The sequence below is a fragment of the Hakea prostrata genome, chromosome 3 (genome assembly GCF_041222555.1).
Source record: "Hakea prostrata isolate BN-2017 chromosome 3, UWA_Hpros_2, whole genome shotgun sequence".
Taxonomy (NCBI): Eukaryota; Viridiplantae; Streptophyta; class Magnoliopsida; order Proteales; family Proteaceae; genus Hakea; species Hakea prostrata.
The window spans coordinates 19362583-19380342 of record NC_142602.1 but is presented as its reverse complement, the minus strand read 5'-3'; the positions used below and the strand labels follow the sequence as shown (position 1 = coordinate 19380342).

Genomic DNA, 17760 nt, shown 5'->3' with positions numbered 1-17760 from the left:
ACGGATTGAAGAAGAAGAATCGGATCAGCACCCCCGACGGGGAGCACTCTCCGACGGTTTTCCACCACAAAAGAGGTGGCCCCACCACTGAAAATGTAAAAAAAAAAAAAAAAACCCCTCCCATCACCACCCTGGCCCCCCTGTTTTTTGTGGTGGTAACCCGTCTCCCTCGACGGGTAGCAGATCCGGACTCTCAGGTTTGTGCTCCCCAATGTCGAACAGTTTTACCACCACAAAATTGGTGGGCTCCACAGATAATAATAAATAAAAAAAAAAAAAAAAAAAATAATAATAATAAATAAATAACTCATCATCCAACCCTGGCGCCTGTTATTTGTGATGGTAAAGTGGTCGATGAGCACAAAAGAGCTCTCCCGACGGGTTGAGGATTCGGACTCGACCCTTTGGATCCTTCAATTCTCTCAAGATCTCTTCCTTTTATACCTCCTAATGATAATTAATGGTCTCTGGAATAGGAGTAAGTTACAATCTTTAGTTCTATCTCATTTTATTTCTAGATTTTGTCTGCTCTACACCTTACTCCTAATTCTGCTCATGGAGGAGTTGCGTATTTGAAACAACTGTCTCTTCATCCAAGGTTATATATTTCTTTTGAGATGCTCCATGATAGCTTACCTGTTAGACATAAGACTGGGAAATGGTATTTGTGGTTTTGATGATCATTAATGCCCCTTGTGTGAAAAAGCTCCTGAAACTCTTTGGCATTTATTTTTTGTTTGCAAAAAGGATTCTCTACGCTGGTAAGTCGAGGCTACATACTGAGTATTGTACAACAGGTTCATTAATGGAAATTTTTTTTTAATAGTAAAACAAGAACTTGATATTAATTAAGATAGCAGATACATAGGGTAGTAACTAGTAGGGTCTATTACATTTGATGACATGCTTTAGTCTATGGAGGACAGAAATGCTAAATACATGAGCCATTGGTGGAGTGGGTGTCACAAAAACCATTAAGGTTTGCATCATTAATGTTAGTTAATATGGTTATCAAAATTGGGACATAAGCTATCGGCCACTTGCTGTGATCAAGTGATAGGAGTAAATTAAGAACTTTTTGTCATTGCACCATATATCTTGTATTTGAAGATTGTGGCGCAGTGCTTGATCTATCCCTTCCTTTCCAATCAAGAATGCCTCAACGATGTTTTCCTTCCCTAGTTCTCATGTACTTAGATACTTTAACTGCCCTTCATATACTATTCCCACACTCCATCATGTGTTGTCTAGTTCTACATTATGTGCCATGCACACAACAAAGTTGGACAATGATTTAAGTTTGTAAGGCTTTTAGAAAAGCAAGTATTTGGTTCAGGTGGCTGTGTTTGTGTTTTGTGATGTGAGATTTCAAAAATTTCATGTGTTTTGAGGTTTAAATCATGGATCCAACTTGCTATGTTATTCAATACTCTGATGGGGTTGGGGTTAACTTTATTAAAGATTATATTGTTCCGTTCTTTCTACATCAAGTAGCAAGTAATTATAAAAATGGACACCATCCATCTTTTGGATGCATTATCCATCCCAAAGTCTAGGATGAAAGGGTTGCACAGATCACTGATTGACGGGTTTGTAAATCTTTCCGTTCTTAATCCCAAGGGTCCTGCCACCCAAATCCTTTTCGTCCAATCACATAGAAGAAATACATGCCATGCAAATTCCACACAATTTCCACATAGCTCACATTCTGGGGACATTGGTATCCATTGAGCAAGTGTTGCCTTAACTGGTAATCATGCATTTAACAGACGCCAAAAGAAGATCTTAAGTTTGGGATGTAGGGGTAATTTCCAAAAGAACTTTCATCATACGGTGTAAGTAATAGAATGTGCTGTCGATCTTATTTGCGCGAGGGTTTTCTTTGCCAATTTGACAGAGAAATCTCCACTACTTGAAATAAGAAACATCCAGGTATCATTTTCATTTGACAGATTTAAGTTGGAGAGATGAAATAAGTGAGAGTTTAGGGGAAGAGACAACTCCCTGTTGGGCATATTGATTGAATCCGCCACTTGAGCTATTGATGTGTTTCTCTCCCACAGCTCAGTATCAGGTTCTAGTTGTGTTCAATCTTTCGGATTTTTGATCCAAGGATCAAACCAAAAAGATGTATTTCTCCTGTTCCCTATTTTTCTCCATATCATATTCTCCAATTTTGATAATATTCCAAGGATGTTGTTCGACGTCCATGATCCGTTTTTTCTTTTCACCTTTGGATCGAAAGGTGTAGTGTTTGGGAAGTATTTTGCCTTTAGTGTCTGTACCCATATTGATACGGGGTTCTTGAGTATTCTCTATCCTTGCTTGAGTAGGAGAGCTGTGTTGACTTCCTCCATTTTTTTGAAACCCAGCCCTCCATTTTCTTTTGCTTAGCAGCATCGATCCTATGAGATAAGAGTCAGCTATCTCTCCTTTGTCGGATTTCCTAACCAAAATTTTTGGCATAGGGAATCGATTTTCTTGCAGAGAACTATTGGGAATTTGAACATTGCATTTGGTACACCGATTGCGGTTGAAGGATAGATTGTAACAAGACTCCTCGCCTTGCAAAGGATAGATTCGATGCTTTCTAGTTTGCCCTTTTTTCTTCATTTTATTGATTACAAACTGCAGCTCCTTCATTTTAGATCTGCCATGGATCAGATTTGTGCCCAAGTAAACTAAGTCTTTTTTCATTTCATTGATTCCTAGTGCTAAAAGAATCACAACCTTATCCCCTAGGGGTACATTCTACTAAAGAAAACCCCACTTTTTTCAAAATTAATTTCTTGGCTTGTAATATTGGAGAAGAGTTCTAAAATAGCTTTTAGGGCCAAGGCATCATCCATTTCTGCTCGGCAGAAAAGAAAGGTGTCATTAGCGAAGAAGAGATGGGAGATTTCAAGAGCTCTTCTTGCTACTTTGATGCCTCTAAACATGTTGAGAGATCTATATTCATTCAACAGCCTAGATAGTATTTCCATGATTAATAAAAAGAGGTAGGGGCTAAGAGGACATCCTTGTCTTAAGCCCTTGGTTCTCGTGTCACACCCCACCCAGCCGTATCCGGCCATACCTGAATACCCATGGGGGTGATACACCGCAGGACCTAGGTTCAGTGACAATTCCATACAACACAGGATATAGCATAATTAAAAGGACAAAAATAAATCAAGTTCTAATAATAAGTTATTAAATCTGGATTATCAAAATGTTACAATCATCCATTATCTAAAGTTAATCAAAATGGACATCAAAGTTTGAAGGAAGCATAGATTGTCATAGCGGAATTTAAACAAATCTGATTCCCTAATGGGATCCGACCTCATAAGAACAGCCTTTGCATGGGCATGAAGCTCCATGCAAGTCTACATCTTCTTCAGTCACTCTTTCAAGAAAGCATGCCAGCGACGAATCCTCCATTTGGAAGGAGTCCTCATAACCTGCAGAATATTCTAATAGAAACAAACATATAAAAAGGAATGAGTTCAATAGAACTCAGTAAGGTCAACTCAACATCTTATCATACATTCGTCCACAAGATTCCACATCATATCATGCATTCATACACAAGATCCCACACCACACATATAGCTTGAGTATCGATAATGTAATTAATGATAGTGATATGATGTATGAATGATTATGATATTATGCTCCTAACTCTATCATGAGGTCTCTATGGTAGACACGCATTAAGTTTGTACACCAATCTCCTTTGGGCGGTCTCAGTCACTCTCCCTCAACAAGAGACGTCTATTGGGTTCTCCGCGGTTGTTGGGTAAAGTCTTATCAAGCCATGGTTGGGGTAAAGGTCACCACTCTCTCACATCACCGTTTGGTATGAGATTGGCACGTGTCAAGGATAATCATAGCCCAGTGCGAAGTCATACAGTCTCGTACTACATATGGTTTGGATATCTCCCCTCATGCCTAGTGCCCTTTTGGTTCAATACCTTTCCACCTATGAATGGAATCCTCAACGGGAGGCATCTGTTGGATCACATTTCTTAACCCAGTGGTCATCCACATATAATGGATATGATGCTCTCCATGTCCTCTCACGGATCATTTCATCGGTCTTGAGCGTCCATGAGCCCTTATCTATTATATGCAACATTACCCCTCTATGATGATAGTGGGCCTACTTGACGCTCAGGACCCAACCACTAACATCATGGGTTAACCGGCTTCAATACCCCTACCGGAAGGGTAGTAGTACTCATGAGGTTATCTAGCCAAGCACTTCTAGACACTTAGCATTCATGTACTTAGGTCTAGATGCATACTCATGTAAGTTCAGTAGGGTAATGGGCAAACCCACAACCCTAGTTTGAAACATAAAATAAAAAGAGTAATTTAATTCAACATCATCCATATATCTTCATATCAACAATTTAGAATTTGAAAATAAAAGAAAACACTCAATCCATTCAATCTCGTCCATCTCATACATTCTCATATTGTTTTCAAAGAATATTAAAAATAGAAGCAAAGATACTTGCTTACCTTTCATTCATGCAAAGTCCCACACATAATCACAAGATAATAAATATTAAAGCAAGGCAATATATCATAATGAAATTTAATTACATAATTAAACATGCAAGATAAGGTTGAGTATATTCCTCACCTTTTTAGTTAGCATAAGCTCTCCAAAGTTCCACAAAGTCACACTTACGAGTTGGTGATTATAATCAAAATAAACCTAATCATGTAAGAGGATCATTAGACATAAATTAGAAGTCAATTGGGTTTTAATAAAGTTCCCAAAATCACCCAACAAAAGCCTAATCTACCAACTAGTTTCGAACCCACCTTTCTCAAGTTGCGGATGCTGCTGGTTGTGAGGATCTTTGAGAATTCTCCTGCACAAGGATTAGTAGTAACACCTTCGAATAACCTCAGCTGGAATGCAGTATTGATGGTAATTGCATCGTCACTTTCATGAAATACCATGTCTGATGGGAGATTTTCCCACATCTCAGACACAAAACCTTTAGTTCATACCTTACCTCTATAGGCACCCATCATTTTATAGGTTCTAATAGAGGTTCTTGTTTGAACATGCTTGTTGATCTCAAATACTAGTTTCACTCTTGCAAAGTTGTTAGGAAGACCCAGTTCTCTGGGGTTAAGCTGCACCTCCATTACTTGCCCCAGCTGTTAGAACTCCTCGTAAGTGAGACAGTTTGGTCGGATCCCTCTCAGTTGGCACCAGATAATAATTGGTTGCAGTGAAACATTTTTCCTACATTTTGGGATTGGTTTTAATGCCAAATGCAGAATGTAATTTCCAATCCACCATGGGGAGAGAGACATTACATTATTTCGGTATTCCTTTGAGACAAAACTTGCCTTGAAGTTCTCTCTTCCAATGCTTGAAACAGAGGTGGCTCCTAATGGAAACTAGAGGTCCATAAGCTTTTGTTTTGTAATCATGATCAGCTCTCTTGGGAAATCCAAAGCATATCCATATAACACAAAGCCTGAACTCAGTTCTTCTACGTGTTACATAACATAATGGTGGGCTTGACCTCCTGAAGGATCCTCTGCCTTCCAGGAGTTAGCTTCAGCCTTCAGGGCCTCTTCTAGTTGCAGAATTTTTAGAGGGGAATCGGTAGCTACCTCCAACATGGGGACCAGTGGGGACTGTGGAGCGGGAGGGGGTTGAGTGGGGGACACACGCCCACTTTGCCTATTCATCTTCAAGGTATTTAGGTGGTTGGGTGGGGTTGCTGTTGGGGTAGTGGTGGGGTTGAAAACTTGTAGTGGTATTGAAAACAGAGTTTCCAGATATGTTCGCGTGGAAGAGGGAATGGATGTGTTGTTTAATTTTAGAAACCTTCAAAAGAGAAGCTGAGACAGGGATAGTCAAGGTTAAGGTGGGTAGAGTAAGAGGCTAAGAATTGCATGCCATTAATGGGACTTCAATTGATGTGATAAATGGTTGGGCCATAAAGGAGTGTAGATAATAGTTCAGGTAAGCAAGATGGCCATGCACCACCCATCTTAACTTCTCATCTTCACACCGACATTCCCTCCTCTACCAAATTGTAGAATCTTTCCTCCAGCCACATGACCCCCAAAAAATTCGATTAGCATGCCATAGTACCTGTAGAAGAAACAGAGACACAGAAAGAAGATCTAACAGACAAAAGCATCAGTGAATAACAAGAATTAATCAGAAGTGGGAGCATCGCCAGTACAAATAGAGAAAATGTGGCTTGAATAGGGTTGGCACCCTTCAGTCAGAGGTATAACAAATCCGCAGAAATCCAACGAATACTAAGTAGTGAAAGCATCCACAGAAGGGTGGCCAGAAGGGTTGGTTAAACTCAATCAAAGGTTTTCAGAAACTAGAGAGGAGAAAAGATGGGGGGCCTAGAAAGATTTATGGATTCATTAATGGATCTATCTATAAGCTGGTGTTCTCTTTTCGCGTGGGATAGACCAATGCTTAATTGGGTTTTTTTTTCCTTCTGTGTTAACTATATCTTTCTACTGTATCTGGAAGACAAGAAATGTCTTAGTTAAGATAGGTACCCTTGTGGACCCAGGTGTTCGAGCCACTCCAGTAAACAATGGAGATGAGGTTGGTTTTCACCTCTTGGTTCCCATACAAGATATTCACAGCCTGTATATTCTGAAGATGGTTCCCAACTTCCCATGCTCCATCAAAATAAATCCTGAAGTGGTTCTCCAGCGGTTCATGAGCGTTTGAAGATGACCTATGCATAGAAACTCAAGAGACAAGGGGAAGGACAGGTTGGTGATGTTATAGGTCACCTACAGATTAATACAATACCCTAGTCGCCATTCTTGAATATCTATAGCAAATAATGGCATACATATAGGGATTCCAGTTCTAGCATGAACATTACATGGTAGTTTGACAATCTTCTACCCAGGCAGCAAGAAACATAAGAGAGTTTTATACCAATAAAGAAAGAAAAAAGCATATAGAGTGATAAAAATCTTTCTTTCGGGTCTCCTGATATGATAGGTATGCTTAGACTGAGTCATTCACCCTTGGATTTATGCATGTGATAAATAATTTGGGAATCGACAATGAACCTCTTTCTTAAGCGAAGGAGTTTTCGTACTATGCAATTAATGTGTAGCAATGAGCTGCAAATGATGATGATAGAATGAGTGGCCGAAGTCGAAATCTCAACCACCTGTTTTTTTTTTCTTCTTTTTTCGTACAATTAATGTGTAGCAATGAGCTTCATCTGATGATGATAGAATGAGTGATCGAGGTTGAAATCTCAACCACCTGATTTGTTGTTGGGTTTTGCCTTTTTTTTTTTTTTCAACCATACTTACTTGTAAGGTCTAACAAAAAAAATGAGTGGTCGATACTTTGACCTCGACCACTCGGTTCTATCGTGGTCGTATGTAGCTCAGTACTGTACATTTAAAATGCAGCACTGAACTGGAAATCTCTTTCCTAAATATGTGCTGAAAAGATATAGAAGATCCAACTCACTCACAAGACCTTAGGGACAAAATATACTTTTTTTTTTTTTTTTTTTTGTAACAAAACTTCATTAAGAGTGGGCAAAGACCAAGGCTGAGGAAAACAGCCAAGGAGTGGATAACGGCCAAGTTGTCGAGCCCGAAATCGACAAGGCCTTCCTTGCTAGGACATGAGCAATACCATTGCAAGACCTAGGAATAAAAGCGAAAGTACATTCTAGGAAATACGATTTCAATATCGTAATATCCTCAATGATTGGCTGTAGACTGAAAGGGCTAGCTGTCCCAGGATGTTGTAGAATGCGGACCAACTCGGCACAATCAGTCTGAAAGAGAGCTCGATTAAGGCATTCACCAAGGGCTTCTAACATGGCAGCGCGCATAGCCAGTGCCTCTCCAGTTAGTGCTGTGTCAAAACTGACGTTCTTTGATACGGCCTTAAGGATCGATCCATCAGAGGTATATAGAATATATCCTAGGCCCCGTTGAGACTGAACCATGTTGAGCGCAGCATCACTTCGGATTATACGAGAATGAGAAGAAAGTGAACCGGACAGCATTTCGACCGCCTTGAATCGGTCGCAACTGAATTTGTAATCCGATTCCCACATTTTTCAAGACCAATGTCCTTAAAAGTCACGGATCCGAGAGTGAACCGAAGAGTTTCACATGTCGTGAGTTGGCAAGTGCAAGCAAGCAGTTGGTGAACGTTGCTCTCAGTTTCTCTGTTGGATTTATTCATTTCTCTCTGTTCACGATTCAGTTATACGCAACGAGACTATTTTCTATTTGTTTCTTTCTGTTTGTGTCAACTCTTCCTTAGTTTCTCCCAACCGTTCAAGATTTTCTGAGATATTCGTTTCAATGGAGATGAGTATGACGAAGAAATCTACTTTTAATCGGAAGAGCAGAAGAAAAGCTTGGCTTTGTCTGGGTTGGATCTTCGGATTTCTTCTTTTGATTGTTGTTCTTATTGTGATTCTAGCAGCCACCGTGTTCAAACCCAAACACCCAGTAACTACAATTAATTCGGTCGACTTGAAGGGTCTCAAAGTATCACTAGGCCCAGCTCTGAGAGTAGATTTGAATCTCACCCTTATCATGGATATTTCAGTTACGAACCCTAATAAGGCTGGTTTCAAGTATGGGAACAGTTCTGCATTTATTTATTACAGAGGTGAAGTGGTAGGGCAAGCCGCGATTCCTCCAGGCAATATATCACCTGAAGGAACAGCTGAGATGAACACCACAGTTACGATACTGGCTGATCGGTTGCTGTATGATTCCAACTTTTACTCAGATGTCTTCTCTGGAACCCTACCTCTCTCTACTTATTCACGAACTTCTGGGAGGGTAACCATTCTAAATCTGTTTAAGCATCATGTGGTGTCTTATACCTCTTGCAATGTCACTGTCAGTATAAGTAGTCGAACCGTGGATGATTCGCAGTGCAAATACAGGACTCAGTTATGAATTTGAGTTCATAATTCCCACTCACCTGATGGTGATTCTGTTAAATTATTAGGTATTACTGTATATGATGAGAGATCTAGCTATTGCATTTTGTTGTCCACAGATCAGTAGTTCTCAGAATGCTGTCTTGTATTTGCACGAGCAATAGAAAGCTCGAAGGATGTCCAATATATTTTTGGTTCTTCTGATTGATGACTCGAAGCTACTTCTATCGTATTTTAATATTAAATTAAGAATCGAGTTTGATCATTTTTATGGTAATGTCATCTCTGCAATTTTTATCAGAATTTATCATCCAGTTATGCCAGATATGAGTGGGATCGAAGATGACTTTGTGATTTTAGATTATGTGATTCTGACAAATACAGTTGCTTGTTCTTCTCAGTCTATTATTTTAGATTCTGTTCTTCTCATTCTAGTATTTAGGATTTCCTGACATTTTTATGTATACTCAAAAATGATGTCCTATTTTTTATGAAGTTCAGTCCTTTCATAAGGTATCTTTTGTTTATGAAACACCCATGCCTATGGGGGTTCTTTAATTTTATTTCTCAAGGGTTTATGCTCCCCTTTCATCCATAGTTTTTTTATTATTCTCTTGGAAGGGTGAGAAGGGGAGAGAGAGAGAGGGAGGGAGATGACTGAGATACGATAAACTATTAGAAGAAAATGGTAGCATTATATGCCTAAAAGTACAATTTTCATGATGATTCTAATAACAAGCCTCTTGCAGAATAGTAAATTAAACCTTCTGACGAGGCTTTGATGAACAGGCCTTTCAAAATTCAAGGTACGTTCAAAAGTAGGAAAATATTCTACTTCCCAATGAAGGAATCCAAGAGCACATAAGCGGCTCAACAACAAAGGGGGGGTTGGAAGAATTAGAAATGGTCAGAGAGTATGATCATTGCCATGGTAGGAAATATACTCTCAATGAAGCTAAATATAGAGTCAGGAAAAATATAATGATAGGATTAGCTGTGCAGAGACTGATGTAGCATTTGACTGAATTTTCAGTGCTGCTTGAGATCCTTGATGTTAAAGGGACTCTTAGGAAGCTTCTGGAGCACCTTTGCATCCAATACTGCATATTGCTTGTTGATTTCCACCATCGCTTTCTCAGCAAAAGTATCCACATGATCCTCATGCCTCTCATACAATAAAGGTAGTGTATGCATCAGCACAATAACTGCCACCCAGAGTAAGAAAAAGAAACTCAACCAGAATTATTCTTCATCTGTGGAACCATTAAACTTGCAAAACACCAATACATATACCATGACAGGGCTAAATCACTGTCCAAAACCTGCAACTAGATCTTTTAACTTCTGGCTGGATGAAAAAGCCTAATCATCAAAAGAAAAGCTGCTTCTGCGGGGAATCAATATATGAACCTTCTAATGGCAGTCAGTTTTTTTGTGCAATTAACCACATAATGGAAACACCATTTTGTTTTGAAGCCACCACATTACGGATATGCATTTTCAAGTCTAGTATCCAGATTTTTGGGGATAAAACCATTACATGAATATGGGTGCATATCATTCTGCTTCTTATCCATCATTCTTCATCTTCTTCATTGTGAAATCAGGTTAGAGTTTCCTGGTTCCTATCTTGTTCATGTGCATACTCTGTTGGCAGGCTTAAAGGGAGAAGGGGAATGCCTAACAAATCAGAGATGCAGGGGACAGATAATCTCTAAAAATAAAATAATACAAAGAAATTCTTCCCCATACATTGTTTCTGAAATTCTAATAGACCCGTGATTCAAAGTAAACCCAGTTCATCTTGGCTTTGAAACCCAGTTGGGTTTGGGTTGGTCCAAGGCAGTGTATTTACATCATACCTTTTTTGTTGGTTGATCAATTTCTCCATTGTTTCTGCTTGAGATTCATAGTTCTATCTAATTTTGAGATCAGATTTGATTTTCTATTTTTCTTTTTAGCATCCTTGTTTTAGTGTTGTTCAAACCTCACTGAAACATAGATAGCAGCAGGGGAGGGAACTAGTAGGAAAGAAAAAGAGAAGGGGGGGGGGGAAGAAGATTATAAAGCTTGTGAGTGACAACTCCTACTCCTCCCTTACGATAAATTCCGCAGAATTCACAGAACAGACTATAAAAGGTAAAGGGGAGACCTAACCATATAGGATCATTACTCCTTAATCAACTTGTTGTCTCAACAATTTCAAAAGGTTGAATAGACCATTTTTTATGATCACTTCGTAATTGTTTATTGGGCTCTTAACTTTTCCTTGTACTTGTCTAATCTTTTGATTTGCCTTATTGACTTTGCTCTGCTATTGTTTTTAAATTTTTTTGGTTACCTTGTATATCCTTGGAATTTGGATCATTTTCCATTTACATTCTTTGAAGAAAATGTGCTTAACATCGGCCACACAAAGTAGAGTTTGTATAGGCTTTCCTTATTGAAAAAGACAAGAACTTATAAATGAAACTTACCAATGTAGAAAACTGTTAAGAAATTGAACCAATTGCCAACAATAGAGATAACCCACAATGAGGCAATCACCTGCACATAGTTTTGGCCTTAGTCAAGAAGACAGGAGAGAAGAAATAAACACTCTTCATACAAAATAGGAGTACAAGCAGTACCTTGAGGAATTTCCTCAAATTATGTCCTAAAGCTACTTCCCTGAAGGTTGCAAAGGCTCGATTGAATTCATGCCTCAATGACTGTGCAATACTCACAAAAAGATCTTCTGGTAATATAACCTCTGGAAACTGAGGTCGTGGCCTGATTCCCAATTAAAAAAAGAGAAAAACAATACTATTAATATTACACTCTGAAAATGGCTAGCAAATTAACTTATTTAATTTTTCTTGAGATGGCCCAGTAAAATACTAATGCATTTTAATGTAGGGGTGGTAATACTCCAGAATCCAGTGACACAAACGGACCCACAAATTCCATGTCTGGTTTAGGTACCCCAGTGTTTGGGTTAAGTTGGGTTAACAGGAAAAGAACACTGAACAAACTGGTACAAGTTTGATATCAAATCCATTAAACCTCTCTATCAGCCCCACCATTAATTATTTGCATATGATAAAAGTTGTGTTGTGCTAACTTGAAAGCAACCAATTCATTAAAAATGTCATGATAGGATTATTTTCTATCTGCGCCATGACCCATTAAATTAGAAAATTCTGTTCAGATGAAATTTGCGATGGTGACTACTTCATTTTTTTAAACCTAAAAAAGCATCAACAGTAAATAGATTCATGTTAGTTATCTAATTTGACAGTATAATAATCTTAAAAAGGTAAAAATAATACTAATATACCATTTTACTAAGGTAGCTAATGTTGTTTGTTTGTGTTGCCTATAGCTTATTAGTTATTACCGAAAATAATCAGTCCTTTATATTCTCTGCTTGTTTAGCCGGGTTACCTAAAAGCCACTTAAGTTAATATAAAAAAGGCTAGAGAGTTTATTTTAAGATAAAATGGTTGAGGACTACTCTCGGCTCTCAAGAGCCTACTGTAAATTTTATGGACTCAAAATCACTAAGAAACTTTCAGGTTTGATGACCCATTTCTCTCCTACCATCAAAATCATAACCCTTCAACGCACTTAACCACAAGTTAGACCCAAATCCTTCATTTAGCTGCATTACGATGAGTAGATTGGCAAATGGCTGTCCACATTAGGAGAACTATCACTAGCAAGATTAAAGTTAGGGCTTGTTTGTGTTTGTTCATGGATGTCTAATTAGGATCCGCGGCAGGCTAAAAATGATGGTTACTAACATATATGCCTTTCCTTTTCCTGCTTCCCTTGCCACCACCAATAGGTAAGATGGTCAGTCATTATTTATTCAGAGTCTTAGATGATAAAATGGGATTCTATGCCTGGTGGGGTAAAATCTCATGGGTTTTCACATAGAAGAAATCTTGTATCTTGTTCTTTTTTAGCCTGTCCTTCAACATTCTCTTTTTCTTTTCCCTGGTAATTGAGTAAATTGCTTTCATAATTATTTGTGCTTCAAAGTGAAAGAAAATCTTAGAGAACTTGTAGTTGCGTTCTCAATGTAATTTTGTTTGTTATATGAAATCGATTTTTCTTCCGTTTCTTCTTCTAAACTTGGTTGTGCAATACCGGACCTGTAGGTTTCAAGTTCTATCAAGTCAACTCTGTTAAGTACCTTGTGAAAGTGATTTGATAAAATCTGATGGGAAATGTTGTTGGCTTTAACTGGGTGCTATACTACTTGATTTCCTGATTCATGGAACTTGCTGCAATTGATTTGCAATATTTAAGATAGATAAACAATTTTCTTTTAGTGTTTAAGGGCAGTATACCTTCTGAGATATTTTATTAGCAGTATGATCAAATGAATATGTAGAAAAAGACTTCTAATTGGAAAATCCCTATTTAGAGCTTATATTATCTATGATAAAAAGATGAAAAGGGAACGAAACATTAATCTTGGGTAACAACTACTCTGAGAGGAAGAAAAATCACAACTGATCGCCACATTTTCATAGATGATAAAATCTTACTCAGAATGTTATGTTAAAACCAAATAGCTGAGGGGCAGATACAAGGCAAAGGGAGGATAGAGAAACATACAAATGCAATAATATCAATAATCAAATGAAAAGAACCAAGGGAATAAAACTCACTTGTTAATCGATGGGGAGAAATTGGACCAGATGAACGCTCCTGCCAGTGCTACGATAAGGAAATGGCAAACAAAAGTAAGCAAGTGATAGCCCATCCACTCAAAGAGAAGCCAAATGACTGTTACACCAGCAAGTATGCAGGATGATATCTGCCTGTTTCTCCAAAGTATGATATCAGCAGCTGAACACCAAACAGATGTTCAATTACCATCAAGGACCACATTTAATAAGGTTAAAATTAGCAACAGGGCAAGCAAATATTTTACTTGAACTCACTCCACAAAACAAGGTGACAAAACAGTCAATGCAAGAAACAGAATAAGACTATTCTAACAACCCTAATGATCTCCACTGAGTCAGCAGTGCAATATCAACACATGAATTTGACAAGTGATAACCTGTCAAAATGCTTACCTATGAACTACTGTGATTGTTTAAAATATAGCTCCTTTCCAGATGAAGGATGGCCAAACAGTTCAAACATCTAGATTTGCAATAAAGTTGCACCCTTGATAATCAGAATGATCAAAATAGTCACTCTTTGTCAGCTAAATGTCAACCAAGAAATTCCAACTGTCTTGACGCATTAGCCCTTGAATCACAAGACAAGGTCTAAACCTGCGTTGTGGTCTATCTAACTATATTTAGGATTTTTTTTTTTTTTTTTTGTAATTTTAGGTATTTATCTTTCATCTGGTTTATTTTGTGATATCATATGCCTGCACAGTCATTGGTCAGCAATGGGAGATTGCGTCCAATTAGTGCCAGATTAGGTCTTCTTACACTGATGAGAACTAGGTTCTTGTATATGTGATGTAATCTGTTTATGTTCAGCCGAGTGGAATGAGAAATTTATATTTTCCTTTTTGGCTGTTACTGTAACTTGTTGGAGCCATGATGGCGTGGTGGAAGGGGCTGGGTATTCAAAATTTGCGTTGTTAACTTCTTGCTACCTTTGTGTGTTAGGAAAGTTGGTTATGCATAAGAAACTGCATTGATATCTTGTGTTCTTGTATACTTTAGTTTGTAAATCCAGTTTTATAGGAGAGTAGGAGTCTTTGTTTCTATTTAAATATAAGTCTTTGCTCAGATTTAGATTCATATAATCACTGAAAGAAGTTGGTTTTGTGGGATTGGAAAACTGAATTGATGTGGACGATGGTGAGCTGACCCATGCTGTGAAGTTGAACTTTGCAAACAGACCCCTCTTCTCACTTCCATCAAAGCCACACTTCAACTGTCTTATTGCATTCTATTACTAGTCACGAAGTTGAGCTTGTCTTTTGCTCATGGTAGAGATTTATGATTTGGAGAAGACCCTTCTTCATCATTAATGTTAGCTTCCTTCTTCTGATATTATAGATTACCCATTGTGTTGAATCTTATTTCTATTTCCTTTTTTGGCAGTCAAGTTTCAGTTTTACTCTCTCTTAACAATGTTGTTACCCCTCTGTCCCTATTTTCGTTTACTATTAACATTGGATTTCTATCATTTGGTAGGTGTCTAGCGACTTATAATTTGAGCTGTTGAACTTTAAATTGCATAAATTGGTCTCAGGTCAAGTTTCATACGGTTTCAGACCATGATGCAACCTTCTCGAATCACCAATCCTGAACCCTACAAACTGTCTAAATAACTTTAAGGAATACATGAAAACCAACGGAGAAGTAAATAGCATGAGAGATTCATGGGAGACACTTGAGCACTCTGGTAAAGATTCTTAGTTTAATGGAGACCGAAAAACAAGATAAAATAGGACCATTTATACCAAGTCATCTACTTGATCATTTATGGATTGTGATGTGCCTAGGATTTGAGTTTCACATGGGCAAGACACAGGAGGTCAAGGACTAAGAAAAAGATACTATAAAGGTAGTTTGTCAACTATCAGAGAGAGAGAGAGAGAGAGAGAGAGAGAGAGAGAGAGAGAGAAACTCCCACAACATGGTTAAGGATAAACTTCTGAAAATTAGAAAACTTGGAACCGTAAGGTGGAAATTTCTTCAAACCCCAGAAGCTAACTTTCTAAAAATTAGGAAATCTGGAACTTCAAGGTGAAAATTTATTTTTAGGCTTTTCAAACGGGATTTACATCCTCTGCAATTCCAACACCTAAGAGCCACTGGTTCCAAAGTTTGAACCTACCTTGGTTCTGGTTAATGTAGTTTCATTAGATGTTTATACAGAGTGTTCCTAAAAATAGATTAGAGGTTTCAAGGGAAGTCTCAATATTTGATTACTCAGACCAAATATTGTTAGTTCAGATAATGTGATAAAGATTTATTATTTATTCATCCAAAAAAATGTTAGAGATCTGTTAAGATTGCCACCTGTCTCTTCTGAACAAGTCTTTCTAATTAATAAGGATTCCACACAGGGTTCTAACAAGGGTAGAGGCATGAATTTTCAACTTGGTTTAAACAAGTCAAGAACAATGACTGATCTTATTTGCAATAGAGAACATGAAATCAAAACGCTAAACATAAACCTTTCATTAGAACATTAAATTTTGTAAAATTAATTAGCAGTGATAAGATCTGTATTCGCAACAAAGCAAAGCAAACTCCAAATTGAAAATGAAACCAAAGCGGAGTAGAATGTAATAAAACGCGATTAGTAGATGATATAGGAACAGAAAGTTTAAAAAAGCTATTTACGTACGCTTTCCACCACCGAGTGCGGCATGAAGGGGTTTTTGCCTGCCAAACAAGCGATTCTTCATCGATTGCAAGTGTTTTTCACTTTCTGAATCGGATGAAGATGATGATGAAGAAGAAGAAGAAGAATGATGCTTGTGAATCTTCTCCGTAATATTATCCATCAGAGATTGAGAACCATCATCTTCAACAGCTTTCTCCTTAATATTTTCCATCAGAGATTCCGAAACAGCATCTTCAACAGCTTCTGACATCCTTTTCTCTAAAAGGAATCGGATGCAATGAATATCAAAGGCCGCCTGTAACAGAGCGATTTCTAAGTTTTTGTTTCATGACGTAAACAAATTATATCTGAATGAAAATCAGTAAGAATGTTTTGAGAAGATAGAATGGATATCAACAATTTCTTACTATGTAACTGTAACGTTCGCCAGATAAAGTTGGATCTCGATCTTGTGTATTTCTCCGTGTTTTCTCTTCCTCCTGAAACTGAAACTGATCAGAGATGAGTTTCAGAAAAAGTGGAATTAACGGAATTTCAATTTCCCTCAAAATGACGTTATATTTGCATTGAGTTGCCACGTCATATGAATCTAAAACCGTCAATGATGTCGTCTAAGCTCACACGTGAATGGGAATGCGAATCGCTAGGAATGGTGAAGGGGTTAGAAGGGGCATGGTTCTTTCATTTCAAAATAGCAAATTGCCTATTCGGCAACTAAAACATAGGGCTTTAAATATTGACACCTCACTTTAACTTCGAAAAGCAAAGACATCTGAAAGTTGGACTTTTATTGGACACATTACTTCAATTCAATCCGTTATTGAATACCATTAAACAACCGTTATGTTATTAATTTCACAACTACATTTTTGAATTATATGACAAGGGTGTCAACAAAATCCTATTTACCTAGCTTGGCCCAAACTTGCCTTGATCCCATTTCGATTTCGGTTCGATTTTTTCAACTTGAAAGGCGGACTTGGGTTACAAAATAATGAGTCCTAACAGGTTCAGGAAGGGTTCGAGTTTAGCCCTCAGGCCAACCCGGCCCAATCCAACCTGACCCTATTTTAGTTATGTCTAATTGAAGCTATATTTGAAAGTAATCTAATGCCATAATAGTATATCACTACAGCGTCGCTTAGTTGGTAAAACCCAGTTTGTAACAGGGTTGGTTGGACTTGAATTTCAATTAATGGTTAGGGTTCAAGGCTGGCCCAGCCCAGCTCGGCCTGTTGACATCCATACTATATCAGATAATGACAAAAAGATAAAAATAATGAACCAAGATTCGCTTGAGCCAACTTACGTGCACTTTGACCATATCTTCAAGGATAGCTTTTTCACATATAATTTAAATACAAGCCTAGGTGAACCCTTGACATTATAGTTATGAGCATTGGTCTTACCAACTAAGCAACCCCTCGAGGTTAAAAAGATTTTTATTTGCTTTAAGTGCTGGATGCTTATGTTACCTCATGTGTCCAATTTTAATCCT

The 17760-nt window shown here is 37.9% G+C and overlaps 2 protein-coding genes across 2 annotated transcripts; one reads left to right on the top strand and one right to left on the bottom strand.

Annotated features, from left to right (window-relative positions):
• Window positions 1–8012: 8012 nt before the first annotated feature.
• Window positions 8013–13608, top strand: LOC149021412 (uncharacterized). Its single transcript, XM_089149646.1, has one exon. The coding sequence runs from the start codon at window positions 8347–8349 to the stop codon at window positions 8953–8955; it is 609 nt and encodes a 202-aa protein (XP_089005772.1). The 5' UTR covers window positions 8013–8346; the 3' UTR covers window positions 8956–13608.
• On the bottom strand, window positions 9969–16810 carry LOC149021411 (reticulon-like protein B5). The gene is made up of 6 exons (XM_089149645.1): window positions 16670–16810; window positions 16263–16557; window positions 13601–13781; window positions 11570–11711; window positions 11417–11486; window positions 9969–10144 (listed from the first exon to the last, which is right to left on the bottom strand). The coding sequence occupies exons 2-6, from the start codon at window positions 16510–16512 to the stop codon at window positions 9969–9971; spliced, it is 819 nt and encodes a 272-aa protein (XP_089005771.1). The 5' UTR covers window positions 16513–16557; window positions 16670–16810.
• Between the last annotated feature and the right edge of the window lie 950 nt (window positions 16811–17760).

Coding starts and splice junctions, on each gene's coding strand:
- LOC149021412 (XM_089149646.1), top strand. CDS start 8,347: ATGGAGATGAGTATGACGAAGAAATCTACTTTTAATCGGAAGAGCAGA.
- LOC149021411 (XM_089149645.1), bottom strand. CDS start 16,512: ATGTCAGAAGCTGTTGAAGATGCTGTTTCGGAATCTCTGATGGAAAAT. Junction 13,782..16,262: donor CGCACTCGGTGGTGGAAAGC/GTACGTAAATAG, acceptor TTTGGTGTTCAG/CTGCTGATATCATACTTTGG. Junction 11,712..13,600: donor TTCTCCCCATCGATTAACAA/GTGAGTTTTATT, acceptor ATTGGGAATCAG/GCCACGACCTCAGTTTCCAG.